Source organism: Staurois parvus, unplaced genomic scaffold (genome assembly GCF_062004578.1).
Source record: "Staurois parvus isolate SC_StPar_1 unplaced genomic scaffold, SC_StPar_1.0 ptg002233l, whole genome shotgun sequence".
NCBI classification, from domain to species: domain Eukaryota; kingdom Metazoa; phylum Chordata; class Amphibia; order Anura; family Ranidae; genus Staurois; species Staurois parvus.
Window position 1 is genome coordinate 118,465 of NW_028320029.1, and position 20,258 is coordinate 138,722.

The 20,258-nt window shown below is 47.1% G+C and overlaps 1 protein-coding gene across 1 annotated transcript in view; it reads left to right on the top strand.

Moving 5' to 3' along the window:
* Nucleotides 1-20,258, top strand: part of SPAG17 (sperm associated antigen 17) — a gene marked incomplete at its 5' end in the record, with an annotated part of 180,206 nt that overhangs the window by 103,253 nt on the left and 56,695 nt on the right. Inside the window, 8 exons of the mRNA XM_089665542.1 lie at nucleotides 6,640-6,794; nucleotides 9,077-9,262; nucleotides 10,440-10,576; nucleotides 10,673-10,803; nucleotides 12,831-12,958; nucleotides 13,440-13,622; nucleotides 14,318-14,431; nucleotides 19,298-19,352. Coding sequence (XP_089521668.1) covers nucleotides 6,640-6,794; nucleotides 9,077-9,262; nucleotides 10,440-10,576; nucleotides 10,673-10,803; nucleotides 12,831-12,958; nucleotides 13,440-13,622; nucleotides 14,318-14,431; nucleotides 19,298-19,352 — 1,089 coding nt within the window. The remainder of the gene's footprint in view (nucleotides 1-6,639; nucleotides 6,795-9,076; nucleotides 9,263-10,439; nucleotides 10,577-10,672; nucleotides 10,804-12,830; nucleotides 12,959-13,439; nucleotides 13,623-14,317; nucleotides 14,432-19,297; nucleotides 19,353-20,258) is intronic.

Consider the following 20,258-nt stretch of genomic DNA (forward strand, 5'->3'; position numbering starts at 1 on the left):
TACAGTCCAGGTATGAACTGCGAGGGGTCACTGCCCCTCCCCACACGGCCGCTGTGTGTTCCTGCGCTGAGCTCCACCCTCTAGCAGCTGGGACAGCACGTTGGCTCTATGCAGGCCATACACAGGTCGAATTCCGAACGAATTTTCTTTAACAAATCAGAAATTTCATGCGTTTTTTAATCCGAAAGCGCCACCATTGATTTCGAAATTCGACCAACCAAGCCTTCAATTTCACCCACTAATGGTGCGAAATTTGAACAAAAATTCTTAGAAAAGAAAATTCTTTGGGAATTTGACTCATGTATGGCTGGCTTTTTACAGGCCATACACGGGTCGAATTCCGAACAAATTTTCTTTAGAAAATCGGAAATTTTGTGCGTTTTGTAATCCGATGGCGCCACCATTGATTTTGAAATTCGACCAACCAAGCCTTCAATTTCACCTCATGTGCCTACAGAAAAAAATTTTCGTGGCCAAGAATTTTCTTTTCTGTCAAGGTCACGGCTTTATATTTCCCGCACGATTCTTCCATCATTGACTTGAAAAAAATTTCCAACGTTCCCAATCACTCAAATTCGATGGTCACACGAAAATCGGCCATTTCTGTGACCCACTAATGGTGTGAAATTCGAACAAAAATTCTTAGAAAAGATTTTTGAAAAGAAAATTCTTTGAGAATATGACTCGTGTATGGTCAGCATTTTGCAAGCCATACACAGGTCGAATTCTGAACGAATTTTCTTTAGAGTACTGGAATTTTGTGCGTTTTGTAATCCGATGGCGCCACCATTGATTTCGAAATTCGACCAACCAAGCCTTCGATTTCTCCTCGTGTTGCTACAGAAAAGAATTTTTGTGGCCAAGAATTTTCTTTACTTTCCAGGTCACGGCTTTATATTTCTCACACGATTCTTCCATCATTGATTTGAAATTCGTTCGTTTTTCAGAAACTTTCTACTCAAATTCGATGTTCACACAAAAAACGGCCGTTTCTGTGACCCACTAATGGTGCAAAATTCAAACGGAAATTCTTAGAAAAGATTTTCAAAAAGAATGGCCAGCTTTATCAAATTCTGAACACATTTTCTTTAGAAAATTGGAAATTTTGTGTGTTTTGTAACCCGATGGTTCCACCATTGATTTCGAAATTCGACCAACCGAGCCTTCAACTTCTCCTCGTGTTGCTACAGAAAATTTTTTTCGTGGCCAAGAATTTTCTTTACTTTCCAGGTCACAGCTTTATATTTCTCGCACAATTCTTCCATCATTGCTTCGAAATTTGTTCGTTTTTCAAAAAATTTCCACTCAAATTCGAAAATGGTGTGAAATTCGAAAAAAAATTCTTAGAAAAGATTTTCAAAAAGAATGGCCAGCTTTATCGAATTCTGAACAAATTTTCTTTAGAAAATCGGAAATTTTGTGAGTTTTGTAATCCGATGGTTCCACCATTGATTTCGAAATACAACCACCCAAGCCTTCGATTTCTGCTCGTGTTGCTAAAGAAAAAAAATTTTCGTGGCCAAGAATTTTCTTTTCTTTCCAGGTCACAGCTTTATATTTCTCGCACAATTCTTCCATCATTGACTCGAAATTTGTTCGTTTTTTGAAAAAATTTCCAACGTTCCCGATCACTCAAATTCGATGGTCACACGAAAATCGGCCGTTTCTGTGACCCACTGATGGTGCGAAATTCCAACAAAAATTCTTAGAAAAGATTTTTCAAAAAGACTGGCCAGCTTTATCGAATTCCGAACCAATTTTCTTTAGAAAATCAGAAATTTCATGTGTTTTGTAATCCGATGGTGTCACCATTGATTTCGAATTTCGACCAACAGAGCCTTCAATTTCACCCACTGATGGTGCGAAATTCAAACAAAAATTCTTAGAAAAGATTTTCGAAAAGAAAATTCTTTGGGAATTTGACTCGTGTATGGCCGGCTTTTTGCAGGCCATAAATGGGTCAAATTCCGAACGAATTTTCTCTAGAAAATGGAAAATTGGGTGCGTTTTGTAATTCGATGGTTCCACCATTGATTTCGAAATCCAACCAACTGAACTCCACTCACTAATAATGCGAAATTTGAATTAAAAAGATTTTCGAAAAGAAAATTTGTTGGGAATTTGACCCGCGTATGGCCGACTTTAGTGGTTGGCCCTTCTGCCTTGCAGCACTGGAGTTCTCAGGATCTCAGTCAGGACAGTATCTACGTGGAGCTTCATATGTTCTCCCTGTGCTTGCGCGGGTTTCCTCCCACTACATTGTGGTTGGTTTGCAGCAGTGCTGATGAGCATGTGAGGGTCTCAAAGTTCAGGTCTTGGTGTCCCTGTGAAGCCTCCTCAGATCCTAGGCCCAGGCTGTACATGGTTCCTCAAGATTAAACCCGGCACTTGGCACCACTGACTGGTATTTACCGATCAGTAGGTAATGGAGGCTCTGACGTCTGGCATTTAAAGGGCAAGGGCGGGGCTTATTTCCTAGAGAGGTGGGGCTTAACCTTGACTTGGAAAAAAAGTCAAAGCCCTACAGCTTCATGGGGATCAGCTGAAAGTATAACTAAAGGCAAATGGTTTTTTAATGGATAGATTGGAGATGGATTAGATCACCCGTCAGGTTTGTACTGCGGTCTGTGGCCCCCCCATTAGGGAGATTTGAAAGCGGAAGTGACAGGAAATCCAAAATTTTGGGTTGACACCAGAATAGGAATAGAGGAGAAATCTTCCAATAGGGGCAACTAGTTCTGGTGATCCTCACTTTGGAGGGATTCCTTCTCACTTCCTGTTTTGGTTATGGGACAGAAAGTGATTGGAGATCTCCCTAATAGGACATAGATGGGGAACAAAGCCTGACAAGGGTACAAACCAAGAACCTGAGGAGGTCCCTGCACCAGCTCTGGTGTCCCCATGACTTTAGTCCACGTGGGAGTCAGCTTGAGGAATTATTCTCTATATATGAGGTGGATCATTTTATCCCAGACATCTTCCTGGTGACACAGTTCTCCCGGCTGTCTTATTTGTGTATGCCTCCTCACCCACTGTGGCTTGTCCCTCGGGGGAGGTACTACAGAGGGTTATGGTGCTCTCAACTGTCCTATGACTTGGGTCTAGCTCAGGGGTGGGCAAACTTTTTGACTTGAGGGCCGCAATGGGTTCATATATTGGACCCGGGGGCCGGACCAAGAGTAGATGAATGATGTGTATGTGTCATCCATAGTAAGTATAGTAATATTCCCCCATAGTAAGCATAGTAATTCATCCCCCATATAGTAATTCATCCCCCATATAGTAATTCATCCCCCATATAGTAATTCATCCCCCATATAGTAATTCATCCCCCATAGTAATTCATCCCCCATATAGTAATTCATCCCCCATATAGTAATTCATCCCCCATATAGTAATTCATCCCCCATAGTAATTCATCCCCCATATAGTAATTCATCCCCCATATAGTAATTCATCCCCCATATAGTAATTCATCCCCCATATAGTAATTCATCCCCCATAGTAATTCATCCCCCATAGTAATTCATCCCCCATATAGTAATTCATCCCCCATATAGTAATTCATCCCCCATATAGTAATTCATCCCCCACATAGTAATTCATCCCCCATATAGTAATTCATCCCCCATATAGTAATTCATCCCCCACATAGTAATTCATCCCCCATATAGTAATTCATCCCCCATAGTAATTCATCCCCCATATAGTAATTCATCCCCCATAGTAATTCATCCCTCATATAGTAATTCATCCCCCATATAGTAATTCATCCCCCATATAGTAATTCATCCCCCATATAGTAATTCATCCCCCATATAGTAATTCATCCCCCATATAGTAATTCATCCCCCATAGTAATTCATCCCCCATATAGTAATTCATCCCCCATAGTAATTCATCCCCCATATAGTAATTCATCCCCCATATAGTAATTCATCCCCCATATAGTAATTCATCCCCCATATAGTAATTCATCCCCCATATAGTAATTCATCCCCCATATAGTAATTCATCCCCCATATTAAGTCCCCAAGTCCCCCCCGTGTCAATTCACTTACCTTTGCTCTGCGCGTTCCTCTCGCCGTGTTCCCGCGCCGTTCCGGTGTAGCATGAAAATCTGTCTCCTATGAGGATCTGTTCCCCTCGACGTATCTGCGCATGTGCCAGTTTCAGGCATTAGCAGCCGATCGGCGATCTCCGGCACATGCGCAGATACGTCGAGGGGGACAGATCCTCATTGGAGACAGATTTTCATGCTACACCGGTCTTCAGGGCGGACTGTGAGAGGAGCCTAGCGGGAGCCTAGCTCCGCGGGCCGGATTAAAAGGTCCGCGGGCCGTAGTTTGCCCATTGCTGGTCTAGCTCCTCACCCACTGTGTCCTGTCCCTCTGGGGAGGTACTACAAAGGGTTATGGTGCTCTCAGCTGTCCTATGACTTGGGTCTAGCTCCTTACCTACTGTGTCCTGTCCCTCAGGGGAGGTATTGCAGAAAATCATGGTTCTTTCAGCTGTCCTTCGACTTGTGTCCTGTCCCTCAGAGAAGGTACTGCAGAGGGTCATGGTGCTCTCAGCTGTCCTATGACTTATGTCTAGCTCTTCACCTACTGTGTCCTGTTCCTCAGGGGAGGTACTGCAGAGGGTCATGGTACTCCCAGCTCTCCTATGACTTAGGTCTAGCTCTTCACCTACTCTGTCCTGTCCCTAAGGGGAGGTACTGCAGAGGGTCATGGTGCTCTATGACTTGTGTCCAGCTTCTCAGCTACTGTGTCCTGTCCCTCAGGGGAGGTACTGCAGAGGGTCATGGTGCTCTATGACTTGTGTCCAGCTCCTCAGCTACTGTGTCCTGTCCCTCAGGGGAGGTACTGCAGAGGGTCATGGTGCTCTATGACTTGTGTCCAGCTCCACACTTACTATGTCATGTCCCTCAGTGGAGGTACTGCAGAGGGTCGTGGTGCTCTCAGCTGTCCTTCGACTTGTGTCCTGTCCCTCAGGGGGGTACTGCAGAGGGTCATGGTGCTCTCAGCTGTCCTAAGACTTGTGTGTAGCTCCTCATCAACTGTGTCCGGTCCCTCAGGGGGGGTACTGCAGAGGGTCATGGTGCTCTCAGCTGTTCAATGACTTGTGTCTAGCTATTCATCTACTGTGTCCTGTCCCTCAGTGGAGGTACTGCCAAGGATCATGCTGCTCTCGGCTGTCCTTCAACTTGTGTCCTGTCCCTCAGAGAAGGTACTGCAGAGGGTCATGGTGCTCTCAGCTGTCCTATGACTTAGGTCTAGCTCTTCACCTACTGTGTCCTGTCCCTCAGGGGAGGTACTGTAGAGGGTCATGGTACTCCCAGCTCTCCTATGACTTAGGTCTAGCTTTTCACCTACTGTGTCCTGTCCCTCAGGGGAGGTACTGCAGAGGGTCATGGTACTCCCAGCTCTCCTATGACTTAGGTCTAGCTCTTCACCTACTCTGTCCTGTCCCTAAGGGGAGGTACTGCAGAGGGTCATGGTGCTCTATGACTTGTGTCCAGCTCCTCACTTACTATGTCATGTCCCTCAGGGGAGGTACTGCAGAGGGTCATGGTGCTCTCAACTGTCTTATGACTTGTGTCCAGCTCCCCACCTACTGTTTCCTGTCCCTCAGGGGAGGTACTGCAGAGGGTCATGGTGCTCTATGACTTGTGTCCAGCTTCTCAGCTACTGTGTCCTGTCCCTCAGGGGAGGTACTGCAGAGGGTCATGGTGCTCTATGACTTGTGTCCAGCTTCTCAGCTACTGTGTCCTGTCCCTCAGGGGAGGTACTGCAGAGGGTCATGGTGCTCTATGACTTGTGTCCAGCTCCTCAGCTACTGTGTCCTGTCCCTCAGGGGAGGTACTGCAGAGGGTCGTGGTGCTCTCAGCTGTCCTTCGACTTGTGTCCTGTCCCTCAGGGGGGTACTGCAGAGGGTCATGGTGCTCTCAGCTGTCCTAAGACTTGTGTGTAGCTCCTCATCCACTGTGTCCGGTCCCTCTGGGGTGGTACTGCAGAGGATAAGGTGCTCCTGGTTGTCTTATGACCTGTATACGACTCCTCACCCACTGTGTCCTGTCCCTCAGAGGAGGTACTGCAGAGGGTCATGGTGCTCCTGGTTGTCTTATGACCTGTATACGACTCCTCACCCACTGTGTCCTGTCCCTCAGGGGGGGGGGGTACTGCAGAGGGTCATGGTTCTCTCAGCTGTTCTTTGACTTTTGTCCAGCTCCTCACCCACTGTGTCCTGTCCCTCTTGGGAGGTGTTGCAGAGGGTCATGGTGCTCCTGGTTGTCTTATGACCTGTATACGACTCCTTATCCACTGTGTCTTGTTCCTCTGGGGAGGTGTTGCAGAGGGTCATGGTGCTCTCAGCTGTCCTTTGACGTGTGTCCTGTCCCTCAGGGGGGGGGTACTGCAGAGGGTCATGGTGCTCTCAGCTGTCCTTCGACGTGTGTCCTGTCCCTCAGGGGGGGGGGTACTGCAGAGGGTCATGGTGCTCTCAGCTGTCCTATGACTTGTGTCTAGCTCCTCACCCACTGTGTCCTGTCCCTCAGGGGAGGTACTGCAGAGGATCATGGTGCTCCTGCTGTCTTATGACCTGTATACGACTCCTTACCCACTGTGTCTTGTTCCTCAGGGGAGGTACCACAGAGCATCACAAAGAGAGTAAAGTTCATTCGAGTGGAGAAGACGGAATTCGTCACCATCATTCTGAACTGTGAAGAACACACCTGCTACGCTGTATCTGGTGATGGCACCGAGATCCTGGCAAAGCCGCAGGCAGAATATCAGGTGAGGGACATCCGGCTCACTGTCACATGGACATTAAATTACATCGAATATAAATCTGCAAAGTCCCCCAATTCTGATACACCCAATGTGTGCGCTGATTGTCACTAACGATGTCTCCAGTATAGGCAAATCAGAAACGGAAAATTGTGATGTCAAGGTGGAATGAATAAGCCATGGTGGACAGACTGGTGGAACAATGTTTATAAACAATGTTACTTTGTATCTCTGTATATCCCGTCTGATCGATGTTTATAAACAATGTTACTTTGTATCTCTCAATCGTCCATCTGATCGATGTTTATAAACAATGTTACTTTGTATCTATCTCCCGTCTGATCGATGTTTATAAACAATGTTACTTTGTATCACTCCATCTCCCGTCTGATCGATGTTTATAAACAATGTTACTTTGTATCTATCCCCCGTCTGATCGATGTTTATAAACAATGTTACTTTGTATCTCTCTATCTCCCGTCTGATCGATGTTTATAAACAATGTTACTTTATATCTTTCTATCTCCCGTCTGATCGATGTTTATAAACAATGTTACTTTGTATCTCTCTATCTCCCATCTGATCGATGTTTATAAACAATGTTACTTTGTATCTCTCTATCTCCCATCTGATCGATGTTTATAAACAATGTTACTTTGTATCTCTCCATCTCCCGTCTGATCGATGTTTATAAACAATGTTACTTTGTATCTCTCCATCTCCCGTCTGATCGATGTTTATAAACAATGTTACTTTGTATCTCTCCATCCCCCGTCTGATTGATGTTTATAAACAATGTTACTTTGTATCTCTCCATCTCCTGTCTGATCGATGTTTATAAACGATGTTACTTTGTATCTCTCTATCTCCCATCTGATCGATGTTTATAAACAATGTTACTTTGTATCTCTCTATCTCCCATCTGATCGATGTTTATAAACAATGTTACTTTGTATCTCTCCATCTCCCGTCTGATCGATGTTTATAAACAATGTTACTTTGTATCTCTCCATCTCCCGTCTGATCGATGTTTATAAACAATGTTAATTTGTATCTCTCCATCTTCCGTCTGATCGATGTTTATAAACAATGTTACTTTGTATCTCTCCATCTCCCGTCTGATCGATGTTTATAAACAATGTTACTTTGTATCTCTATCTCCCGTCTGATCGATGTTTATAAACAATGTTACTTTGTATCTCTCTATCTCCCGTCTGATCGATGTTTATAAACAATGTTACTTTGTATCTCTCTATCTCCCGTCTGATCGATGTTTATAAACAATGTTACTTTGTATCTCTATCTCCCGCCTGATCAATGTTTATAAACAATGTTACTTTGTATCTCTCCATCTCCCGTCTGATCGATGTTTATAAACAATGTTACTTTGTATCTCTCTATCTCCCGTCTGATCGATGTTTATAAACAATGTTACTTTGTATCTCTCTATCTCCCGTCTGATCGATGTTTATAAACAATGTTACTTTGTATCTCTCCATCTCCCATAAGATCGATGTTTATAAACAATGTTACTTTGTATCTCTCTATCTCCCGTCTGATCGATGTTTATAAACAATGTTACTTTGTATCTCTCTATCTCCCGTCTGATCGATGTTTATAAACAATGTTACTTTGTATCTCTATCTCCCGTCTGATCGATGTTTATAAACAATGTTACTTTGTATCTCTCTATCTCCCGTCTGATCGATGTTTATAAACAATGTTACTTTGTATCTCTCCATCTCCCGTCTGATCGATGTTTATAAACAATGTTACTTTGTATCTCTCCATCTCCCGTCTGATCGATGTTTATAAACAATGTTACTTTGTATCTCTATCTCCCGTCTGATCGATGTTTATAAACAATGTTACTTTGTATCTCTATCCCCCGTCTGATCGATGTTTATAAACAATGTTACTTTGTATCTCTCTATCTCCCGTCTGATCGATGTTTATAAACAATGTTACTTTGTATCTCTCTATCTCCCGTCTGATCGATGTTTATAAACAATGTTACTTTGTATCTCTCCATCTCCCGTCTGATCGATGTTTATAAACAATGTTACTTTGTATCTCTCTATCTCCCGTCTGATCGATGTTTATAAACAATGTTACTTTGTATCTCCATCTCCCATAGATGCCTCCCTATGGCTCCTCTATAAGGCTCCTCTGTATATAAACTGTTCTTCTGTTCTTCTCTCTCATTGTGAAGATTTGTTTTCTTTACTTCCAGAAATTGAAGTGATTTGATATAGAAATATCATTTGTACATTTTCTGCCTCCATCAGGTATTTCCCCCGAACTCCGGCTGTCTGTCTATAAACCGCGAAGGTCGTGCCGTCTACTCCCCGCGGACGGGTCCCTCTCCACAGGCTCCCCCCAAAGCTGAGGCTCTCCCCCCAGCCAGTTACATCCTGTCCCACACACAGAACATGATCTGCGAGGTGATGGACCCGGAGGGGAACCTATTCCAGGTAACGCCGGCTGACTCGCTCACTTTGTGCGGATTGCTTGCTGTGAAATGATGTGATATCCGTCTTCCCAGACCTGACCTGATACTTCCATTTCTTGGAGATAATTCAAAATAGAATCCTTTTTTTTATATATAAATCTAAATATCTATGGCAACACGTGGCGCTCATCCACGGTAAACTGGCTCCCAAGCTCACGGAACCCCGGGGGAACCCTGGTTGAGAAACACTGCTGTAGGCTTCCCTACAACACAGCACAGCCAGGTCCCTGACCTCCGCTGTAGTAGCAGCAGCACAGCTTGGTCAAGAACACACCCCCAGCCTGTTGATTGGACAGTGAAGGAGCAGCTGGTTGACCACCAATAATCGTTTGTCAATTTCTTGGCTTACCATGGCTGTTCATAAAACTTCCTGAGACTCTTCGTATGACCAATCAGCAACGCAGGCTGTCTATGACCAGGTTACCAGGTTGCTGCTATCATGCTGCCTCGTAACCCTGGTCTTGTGGGGGTGGGGCTGGTCTCCGCTTGTGACCGCCCCTTTTCCCCACCTATAGTTGTAGGCAGGGGCGGACTGACCGTTTGGAAACTCTGGCACCGCCCGAGGGCCCGGGGTCAGTAGGGGGCCCCATGAGATGCCCCTGGTACCTTTTTCATAGGCTTTTTTGAGTTTGGGTAAGGACACAGGGGCCCCATGATCCCCTATTGCCCAGGGGCCCCATGAGTTGTCAGTCTGCCCCTGGTTGTAGGTTGACTAGATATTCTAATAAGCCATCAGTAGCCGCAAGCGCAGCTAAGGGGCGGTCTCGGGATGATCATTCCATTGACACCACCCACAAAACCGCCCATTGACGTCACTACACTACCAGTGCATTATGGGAGATGTAGTTCAATACAGTGGAGAGCCCTGCCCTTGCAATCAGAATATGGAAGATTTCTGCCCGCAGTCGTTGGCACTTCTGAGTTGTTTTTTTTTTAATGGTGTATCAGTTCTTGGGGGGGAAGGGGGGTGGTAAAAGGGTACAGTCTTGGAAAAGGGAGATTTATTATGGTGAGCAGAATATTGCGGCGGCAATGGAAGTATTCATACTTGGAAGTACTGGAGGTCAGCTGACCCATGTCAATGTGTTGTAGGTAATTAGAAGGGGCGGATGATTTCATGAAATGAATTTCTCCTGCAGGTGATGGTGGATGGCGGCACCTCGGTGGTTATTGCTGGAGGGGAAGCCGGGGAGGAGGAGGAGTCAGAGAAGATTGATGGCCCAGCAGCTGCTTTACCGCAGCTTCAACCGGAGACGTACGACTTACACGCACCCAGGTATGGCGAAACGTTCCGCTCCTCCATCCGCTGTAACTTCATTTTATTCTGACCCTACCAGTCGCTGATGTTCTCGCACATCACCTCTGCATGCAGGTTCTTCATTATCAATGCAGACGGCTCCGGCAGTGAACTTCTGCGCAATCGAGAAGTGGAGGATTATCTGACCTCCTGTTACTGTGACCCGGCCACGGCTGTCCTGCGAGAGCCCACCCAGGAGGTGCCAGGTGGGTGGGGCTATACCAGATACCTCGTCTGACCAAATAGCTCACCTGATATGTAGAGCTCCAATGGGGAAAGGTGTTCATAAAGTCTACTCTGCCCTTGCCCGTATCGAACACCCTGACAACAGCAAGAGCCATCCCAGGAGGTGCCAGGTGGGCAGGGCCAGGCCAAATATCACATCTGATATATGACGACCAACACAGAAGGTGATGATCTATCTCTGGGGTATTATATCTGCAAAGGTTCTCAGTTATCCAGGTCGCAGTATATCTAATAGTAGCTGGTCACAGTCAACTGGACCTACTGTGACCCAGCCAATGCTGTCCTGCGAGAGCCCACCCAGGAGGTGCCAGGTGGGTGGGGCTAAATACCTCGTCTGACCAAATAGCTCACCTGATATGTAGAGCTCCAGTGGGGAAAGTTGTTCACAAAGTCTACTCTGCCCATACCCTTATCAAATACCCTGACGATAGCAAGAGCCCTCCCAGGAGGTGCCAGGTGGGCAGGGCCAGGCCAAATATCACATCTAATATGCAGATCACTAGGAAAGGTTGGGGAATCCCATTGTCTCATGTATGGCTGTTGTAAAGCTCCTCCCACAGTTGACAGTTTGGGGAGTTCGGTGACCGCCAACACAGAAGGTGATGATCTATCTCTGGGGTATTATGTCTGCAAAGGCTCTCAGTTATCCAGGTCACGGTATATCTAATAGTAGCTGGTCACATTGAACTGGACCTACTGTGACCCGGCCACGGCTGTCCTGTGAGAGCCCACCCAGAAGGTGCCAGGTGGGCAGGGTCAGGCCAAATATCACATCTAATATGCAGATCACTGGGAAAGGTTGGGGAATCCCATTGGCTCATGTATGGCTGTTGTAAAGCTCCTCCCACAGTTGACAGTTTGGGGACTTCGGTGACGGCCAACACAGGAGGTGTTGATATATCTCTGGGGTATTATGCCTGCAAAGGCTCTCAGTTATCCAGGTCGCGGTATATCTAATAGTAGCTGATCCAGGGGCGGACTGACAACTCATGGGGCCCCCGGGCAATAGGGGATCATGGGGCCCCTGTGTCCTTACCCAAACTCAAAAAAGCCTATGAAAAAGGTACCAGGGGCATCTCATGGGTCCCCCTACTGACCCCGGGCCCTCGGGCAGTGCCCGAGTTTCCAAATGGTCAGTCCGCCCCTGATCTGATCACATTCAACTGGACCTACTGTGACCCGGCCAATGCTGTCCTACGAGAGCCCACCCAGGAGGCGTTGAACTATCTCTGGGGTATTATGCCTGCAAAGGCTCTCAGTTATCCAGGTCACGGTATATCTAATAGTAGTTGGTCACATTCAACTGGACCTTTTCTGTAACGTTGAAGACATCTTGTAGCTTCTTCAAGACCCATCTTCAGTTCTCATGAGTGTCAGCAACATACCCCAGCATGGGGTATTGATGATGATGATGTTCGTCCATCGTGTTCGAAGAGGACCTTGACATCTACCTGGTAGTAGGCTGTCCACGGGTGTCCGTAGGTGGCTGGTAAGGCCTAAACGGGCGCGAAATGTTCTGCCACATGTCAGGCAGACATATGTGGGCACCACTGTTGCAGCATTTGCAGCTCTGGCCTTGTGGAGTGCTCACTTCTCTTGTGCTATGGTTGTTCTTCTCTCCTCAAATGTTTGGCAGCCTTGGTGGATCAACGTGCGCCATGTCAATAGATCTTGTGCCAGGGTTTCCCAGGAGGTGATGTCAATATCCAGGAACTTGTAGGAGGCTTTCAATGTGTCTTCCTTTGTCCCCCGTGCGATCGCTTTCCTTGAGACAGCTCATCGTAGAGGAGATGTTTAGGGGTGCGGTGGTCTGGCATCCTTGCAGCATGTCTGGGCTTTCATCAGCAGGGTGTGAACTGATGGCAGGCCTGCTCTGGAGAGGACCTCTGGGGTATTAGGTACTCTATCGTTCAACATGTGGGAGTTTAAGGAATATTGTGTATATTTGCTACCATTTGATTGTAACAAAAACTTTCTTGGTTCTCAGGTGTTCAGACCATCACAGTCCTACAGCCATTCTCACAGACCTCCCCATGGATGATGAAGAAAGAGTTAAACAACATTGTACCCCCCAACCTTCTCTCCAGAAAGTGGGACACCTTCCCGTCCTCCGAGGTATGTGTAGAATTATCAGATGGGGATCGTTGCTCTCTATGGATCCCGCTCAATCAGTCCCGGGACACGCTTGTTCAATGCCCGGGGCAAGGATGGGGAAGTGTACCCCCTGCCACCATCCTAATACATACAGTAGATGGGGTGTACTACCCTGTGCCCATTCTCAGCCCCTTTTGCACCAGCTGTCCGTGTTTGCCATGGAGTGTTCATTACACGTTCAGCCAACTGCTTGCTTTCTAGCAAATAGAAGGTAGTTGCATATGCCCGGTGTAGATGGGGTTGAGAGTGGACGATTGGCGCTTGTGTGGCATCAGTAGCTGTCAGAGTAGACATGAATGTCTGCCCTGCAGGTTGCTAGCCACTGATCTGGGGTATGCGTGTGGTGAAGAGGCACTCTCCCTACCACTGTGTCCTGGGTGGCTTTCCCTCCTGCCCACCCCTTGTACCAGCCCTACACTCATTGACTGCTGTTTGTTCTCAGCGGAAGACTCCTGGACCTCCACTAGGGATTGGCGTATGGAAAGGCCTCCGCATTGGTGACAGAGAGGCGACGAGAGTCCGGCCTCCGATACTCAAGTGCCCCGAAATCCTGAGGATCCGTCAGCTCCGCCAGTATGAACCAGTCAACATGGAGGTGCGGGAAAAGCTGGAGCTATCACTGAAGGTAACTAATGTCAGGAAGAATCATCCCTGAACTTAATCTGTGCTCTTATAGAATAGGGGGTTCAGGTGAGGGACTACAGGGGGGAGCCAGGCGTCAGATACTGAACAGGATCCTCTGGCCAGGACTGTGCATGATTTCCAGGACTGACACAGCCTTTGAGTAGCAATGTGGAGGGAGAAACATAGGGAGATACTTATTTGTGAAGCAGGAATTCAGATTCTGGTTGTGGCATTGTAAGTCAACCATGATTCTGCCTTGAGACATAACGTAGGTGTAAACTCTACCACTAAAATCTCATGTAATCTCTACCATGTTCATGTCAATTAAGATAATCTCTGGTGATCCTGCCATGAAAGTCCTAGTTCTGGCACTTCCTGTTATAGGGTGGCAATGCTGTGTCCCTGTCTCCCGATTGTTTTCTTGCATGGCCACCCTGTTACATGGGCCATCAGTGGAGACTACAGGAGGCCTTCCTAACATACATTGTGCAGGCATGGTCCACTGTTGTCACCATCAGGAAGCCAGTCTGGACAGACATCTTGGTGGTACGTACATGCGGAGCCATTCCTAGCTGGCTGGAGGTGAGCGCTGCTCTGCGAAGGCTCCCCATGAAGCTGGGTGAGAACTGTCCACCAGCCTCTGAGAGCACAGCACCTACACAATATGGACAATGCTTTGTTCTCTTTTGTCCCCAGCGGTACATCAATAAAGTTCTGAAGAAGGAAGAAGAGTTAGAAGAACTAACTATCAAGGAGCCCAGGACAGAAGAGGAGAAGGGCAAAGCAGCTGATCTATTGATGCTGGTCTTGGTAAGGGGTGGAGAGAGATGATGGTCACTGGGCAAACAGAAGAAGGTAGTAAGAGGAGGCCCCCTCCTACACAAATCCCCCCCATTCATCCCTACTAGCACAAATCCTCCCGCCCCCAAATCCCCCTTCCTAACAGAAATTTACTCTCCTAGTAAATATCCCCCCCTCCAAATCAACCCTTCTAGCACAGCCCCCCCCCCCCCCAAATCTCCACCCTGCCCAAGGCATCTTCCCTTGTCTGGCCCTGGTCACAGTTACCTTGCACTAGCCCTGGTACCAGGCTGGGATTGAGTGGTGGATGGAGTAAGGAAATGGGCAATGGGATGTACAAAGTAAAGAGGTGATGGAGGAGGGGTAGGGTGAAGAGGTAGTGGGAGATGGGGGGTCACAATTACTTTGTGTTGTTGTTGATACCGTTGGCTGGGATTGGGTGATGGTGGGAGGACGTGAAGGGCATTGAGATCGAGAATGGGTGTATGAAGGAGAAGGGGCTGGAGAAGAAAAACTGAGAAGAAGATAGTGAGAGGAGGTCACGGTTACTTTGTGCTGATCCTGGTACCAAGCTGGCATTGGGTGATGGATAGAGAGAGGAATGGGCATTGGGATGTACAAAGTAAAGAGGTGATGGAGGAGGGGCAAGTTGAAGAGGTAGTGGGAGGGGGGGGTCACAATTACTTTGTGTTGGTCTTGATACTGGGCTGGGATTGGGTGATGGTGGGAGGAGATGAAGGGCATTGAGATAGAGAATGGGTGCATGAAGGAGAAGGTGCTGGAGAACAGAAATCTGAGAAAAAGATAGTGAGAGGAGGTCACGGTTACTTTGTGCTAGTCCTGGTACCAAGCTGGCATTGGGTGAGGGGTGGCGGGAGGAAATGGGCATTGGGATGTACAAAGTAAAGAGGTGATGGAGGAGGGGTAGGGTGAAGAGGTAGTGGGAGGAGGGTCACAATTACTTTGTGTTGGTCTTGATACCGGGCTGGGATTGGGTGATGGTAGGAAGACATGAGGGGCATTTAGGTAGAGAATGGGTGCATGAAGGAGAAGGTGCTGGAGAACAGAAAAACTGAGAAGAAGATAGTGAGAGGAGGTCACGGTTACTTAGTGCTGGTCCTGGTACCAAGCTGGCATTGGGTGAGGGGTGCCGGGGGGGGGAAATAGACACTGAGGTAGAGCAGGGCCGTAGATAATTATTTTTCCTAGGGGGTGCTCAATTCTGTCAAACTGCAAGAGTGACATAATATGGCACTTCTTGCACGTGCTCAGTAGGGTTGGCTTTGGGGGTGTTTTCTTAAAGCTATGGGCCTGCGTGCAAAATCGTAAGTCTCTTGGCTTAGAAAAACTAAGTGTAGCGTGCTGTACGCGTCACGCGGTGAATATTTGGCGTGGTCCTCATGGTGCTCAGCATTGGCCGTGACTTACAGGGACACAGACTTCAGGGGTCAGTAGTAAGTCAGGCAGAGGACAGAAATTGGTGTCTAGTGTGGGGAGACAAAGGGCCTTGGTACTCAGTGAGGGGAGGGGGGCATTGGTACTACTTGGGGGGACATTAGAAATAAATGTGGAGAGAGGGAAGCCATTGGTGCTAATTGGGGGAAGAGGGGAGATTATGCTGTTGGGTCGGGAAAGGGGGAACATTGGGGATAAGTGAGGAGAGATGGGGGGCGAATGGTGCTAAGTGGGGGGAGGGGAGGTATTGGTGCCAAGTGGGGGGTGGTGATGCTCTGTGGTACTGACTGTACTGTGCATGCTGAGTGCCACATAACATGGTGCACTTTGGTGTCCCAGAGTACTTGATCAAGTTGGGGAGGTCCTGAAGATGCCCATTACAGGCAAGGTACAGCAATACATCTGTCGAATGGCAGTGAAGCAGAGCTCTGAGCAGCATGCTGCATGGACTAGAAGCTGCTCAGCGTCTGAGGACTAGTAGCCAATAGGAAGCCAGGAAAGTGTGTGCAGACTTTGCACCTCCGGAGATGATTAGTGGCCGCAGAGCACAGGGCTAGGGCAGGTTGTGATAGGACATAGCTCAGAACAGCAACCACGCAGATGGAAATACCACCAACGCGCCCTCTCCTCTGATATCATGGAGGGTTTTGCATGCCACCAGGAGAGTGCTGTCACTCATAAACACAGAATCTGGGCTTCTCTGTTTATAAGTGACAGAAGTGAGCAGCAGAGCGAGGGTCCAGCGCCAGAGGTTCCAGCTGAAAAATAGCCCTGACCATGGACCTTCCCGGCGCCGTCTCTGTGCACTGTTAAAAATCTGTACAGCAGCACTTTGCACATGGACAGGATGCTTTGGGGGGTTTGAACCCCCCTGAATCCCCCCTTATCTACGCCCCTGGGTTAGAGAATTATTATATGAAGTTAGAAGTGGTGTTACCATGTGTTTGTCTTTGTACCGGGCTAGGTTTATGGGTGGGGAGTTGGGTGAAGATGAGGGTAGGGATGGTGCAGGAAAGGCAAGCTGACAAAGAGTTAAGGAGGGGAGATCAGTCATTTCGTCCTGGTACCTGTCTGGGTTTGGATGGGGAATGGGCAGGTGGTAGGCTCTGGGGTTGTATGGAAGTAGTTGTGGTGCAGGAGAGGCAAATTGAGAAAGAGGTAGTGAAAGGTGTTTACTGTTACCTTGTGCTCATTGTAGGCTGGGATTGGGTAAGGAGTGCCTCAATGGTGGTGAAGAATGGGCATATGAAAGAAGAGGTGGCCGTGGCGATTAAACGGTGACAAAATTGCTTAAAGAAGCAGATAGCTTGTGATGGACTTGTAGCAGGTCTTCTCTAAGAAGAAGCATACATGGATCCAAACATTCATGACTCCTGTGATGCCGATAAGACCCCTAATGTTGATAGTTCATGAATTAAGAACTGTTCTCATCTATGTTTGTGTCAAATATAACACAAAGGTGCTCAGAGATTTAGGAAAAAATGAACGAGTTTTACTTTTGAATTTGCCACAAATGTTGAGGGACACAAACTAAAGAGAGTTATTACATTTTGGAAATATTGATATATGGTGCTGTCCCTTTAATCCCGACTGCCATAGACACTGGAGTCTGGATTTGTAAGATTCCAAAACATAATTGTGTCCTGTGTCCGAGCTGTCACCCCCCTGATCTGCATTTCTTGTAGGTCGTCCTGATTGGTAAAGAGTTGTACCTGTGGTTGGTGGTTCAGAGACTTGTATGGGAGGATCTGGTGGAGGGGATAGGTCATGTAAAGGGGGTCATCAAGGAATTGAAATGTGTCAAATCTTTTCCAGATCACCTTTATGTTTTTCCTTATCATCTTAGAGTTGTACCTGTGGTTGGTGGTTCGAAGACTTGTATGGGAGGATCTGATGGAGGAGATGGGTCATGTAAAGGGGTCATCAAGGGATTGAAATGTGTCGAATCTTCTCCAGATCACCTTTAATGTTTTTCCTTTTCACCTGAGAGATGTACCTGAGGGTTGATGGTTCAGAGACTTGTATGGGAGGATCTGATGGAGGAGATGGGTCATGTCAAGGGGTCATCAAGGGAATGAAATGTGTCGAATTTTCTCCAGATCAGCTTTAATGTTTTTCCTTTTCATCTGAGAGATGTACTTGAGGGTTGATGGATCGGAGACTGGTATGGGAGGATCTGGTGGAGGAGATAGGTCATGTAAAGGGGGTCATCAAAGAATTGAAATGTGTCGAATCTTCTCCAGATCTCCTTTAATGTTTTTCCTTGTCATCTGAGAGATGTACTTGAGGGTTGGTGGATCAGAGACTTGTATGGGAGGATCTGATGGAGGAGATGGGTCATGTAAAGGGGGTCATCAAAGAATTGAAATGAGTCGAATCTTTTCCAGATCACCTTTTTGTTTTTCCTTATCATCTGAGAGTTGTACCTTTGGGTTGGTGGTTCGAAGACTTGTATGGGAGGATCTGATGGAGGAGATGGGTCATGTAAAGGGGTCATCAAGGGAATGAAATGTGTCGAATCTTCTCCAGATCACCTTTAATGTTTTTCCTTTTCATCTGAGAGATGTACTTGAGGGTTGATGGATCGGAGACTTGTATGGGAGGATCTGATGGAGAAGATGGGTCATGTAAAGGGTTCATCAAGGGATTGAAATGTGTTGAATCTTCTCTAGATCACCTTTAATGTTTTTCCTTATCATCTGAGAGTTGTACCTTTGGGTTGGTGGATCGGAGATATGGGAGGAACTGGAGGAGGAGATGGGTCATGTAAAGGGGTCATCAAGGGATTGAAATGTGTCGAATCTTCTCTAGATCACCTTTGTTGTTTTTCCTTATCATCTGAGAGTTGTACCTTTGGGTTGGTGGATCGGAGACTTGTATGGGAGGATCTGGTGGAGGAGATAGGTCATGTAAAGGGGGTCATCAAAGAATTGAAATGTGTCGAATCTTCTCCAGATCACCTTTAATGTTTTTCCTTTTCATCTGAGAGATGTACTTGAGGGTTGATGGATCGGAGACTTGTATGGGAGGATCTGATGGAGAAGATGGGTCATGTAAAGGGGTCATCAAGGGATTGAAATGTGTCGAATTTTCTCCAGATCACCTTTAATGTTTTTCCTTTTCATCTGAGAGATGTACCTGAGGGTTGATGGATCAGAGACTTGTATGGGAGGATCTGATGGAGGAGATGGGTCATGTAAAGAGGTCATCAAGGGATTGAAATGTGTCGAATCTTCTCTAGATCACCTTTTAATGTTTTTCCTTATCATCTGAGAGTTGTACCTGCGGGTTGATGGATGGGAGACTTGTATGGTAGGATCTCATGGAGGAGATGGGTCATGGAAAGGGGTCATCAAGAGATTGAAATGTGCTGAATCTTCTCTAGATCACCTTTAATGTCTCTTCCTTATCATCTGACAGTCACTGCCCGAGTCCCGGGAACCCCCACCAGCTCCCAGCTTGGAGCTCATCCATGGTAAGAATATTTGATTTGCTCTTGATATTGCTGTATAATGCTTTTATTGCTTTGGTGTTAGAGGAGTGCTCTAGTTAAAGACCTGACTCTGGGGGGCTTTGAGTCTAGCCTGGACCCCTGAGGTAACCGAGAATGGATCGAGGAACCCTTGAGATATTGCTTGCCTTGAGAGTTTGCCACCTTGTTCCGAAAGGTGCTGGGTCATTCGCTCAGCAGTTCAGCACCCCCCATCCTAGTGCCCATCCTCTAACTTTATATTGAGATTAAAGGTTGAAAAGATTGAAAGCTGTGGTGCCGAGTCACTCCTGGAAGGGGGGAGCATGGGGAGCTGAGCTACAGAATCAGTGCTTGAAAGGGGTAGCAGGGAGGAGCTGAACTATTGTGTCACTGCTGGGAGAGGGAGCAAGAAGAGGTGTACATCTGAGCCATTGCTGGGAAAGAGTGCAGGGTGAGCTGAGCTGCTGAGTCACTGTTGGAATGAGGAAAGGTAGGAGCAGGGAGAGCTGAGCTGCTGAGTCACTGCTTGGAGGGGTAACAATGGGAGCTGAGCTATTGGGTCACTGGTGGGTGGGGGAGCAGGAGGACCTGTGCACTTGAGTCAAGACTGGGAGAGGGTGCAGGGTGAGCTTAGCCGCTGAGTTACTACTGGAATGAGGAGTGGTAGGGTAGTAAGAGGAGCTGAGCTATTGGGTAACTACTGGGAGGGGTAGTAAGAGGAGCTGAGCTATTGGGTAACTACTGGGAGGGGTAGTCAGAGGAGCTGAGCTATTGGGTAACTACTGCGAGGGGTAGTAAGAGGATCTGAGCTATTGGGTAACTACTGGGAGGGGTAGTAAGAGGAGCTGAGCTATTGGGTCACTACTGGGAGGGGTAGTAAGAGGAGCTGAGCTATTGGGTAACTACTGG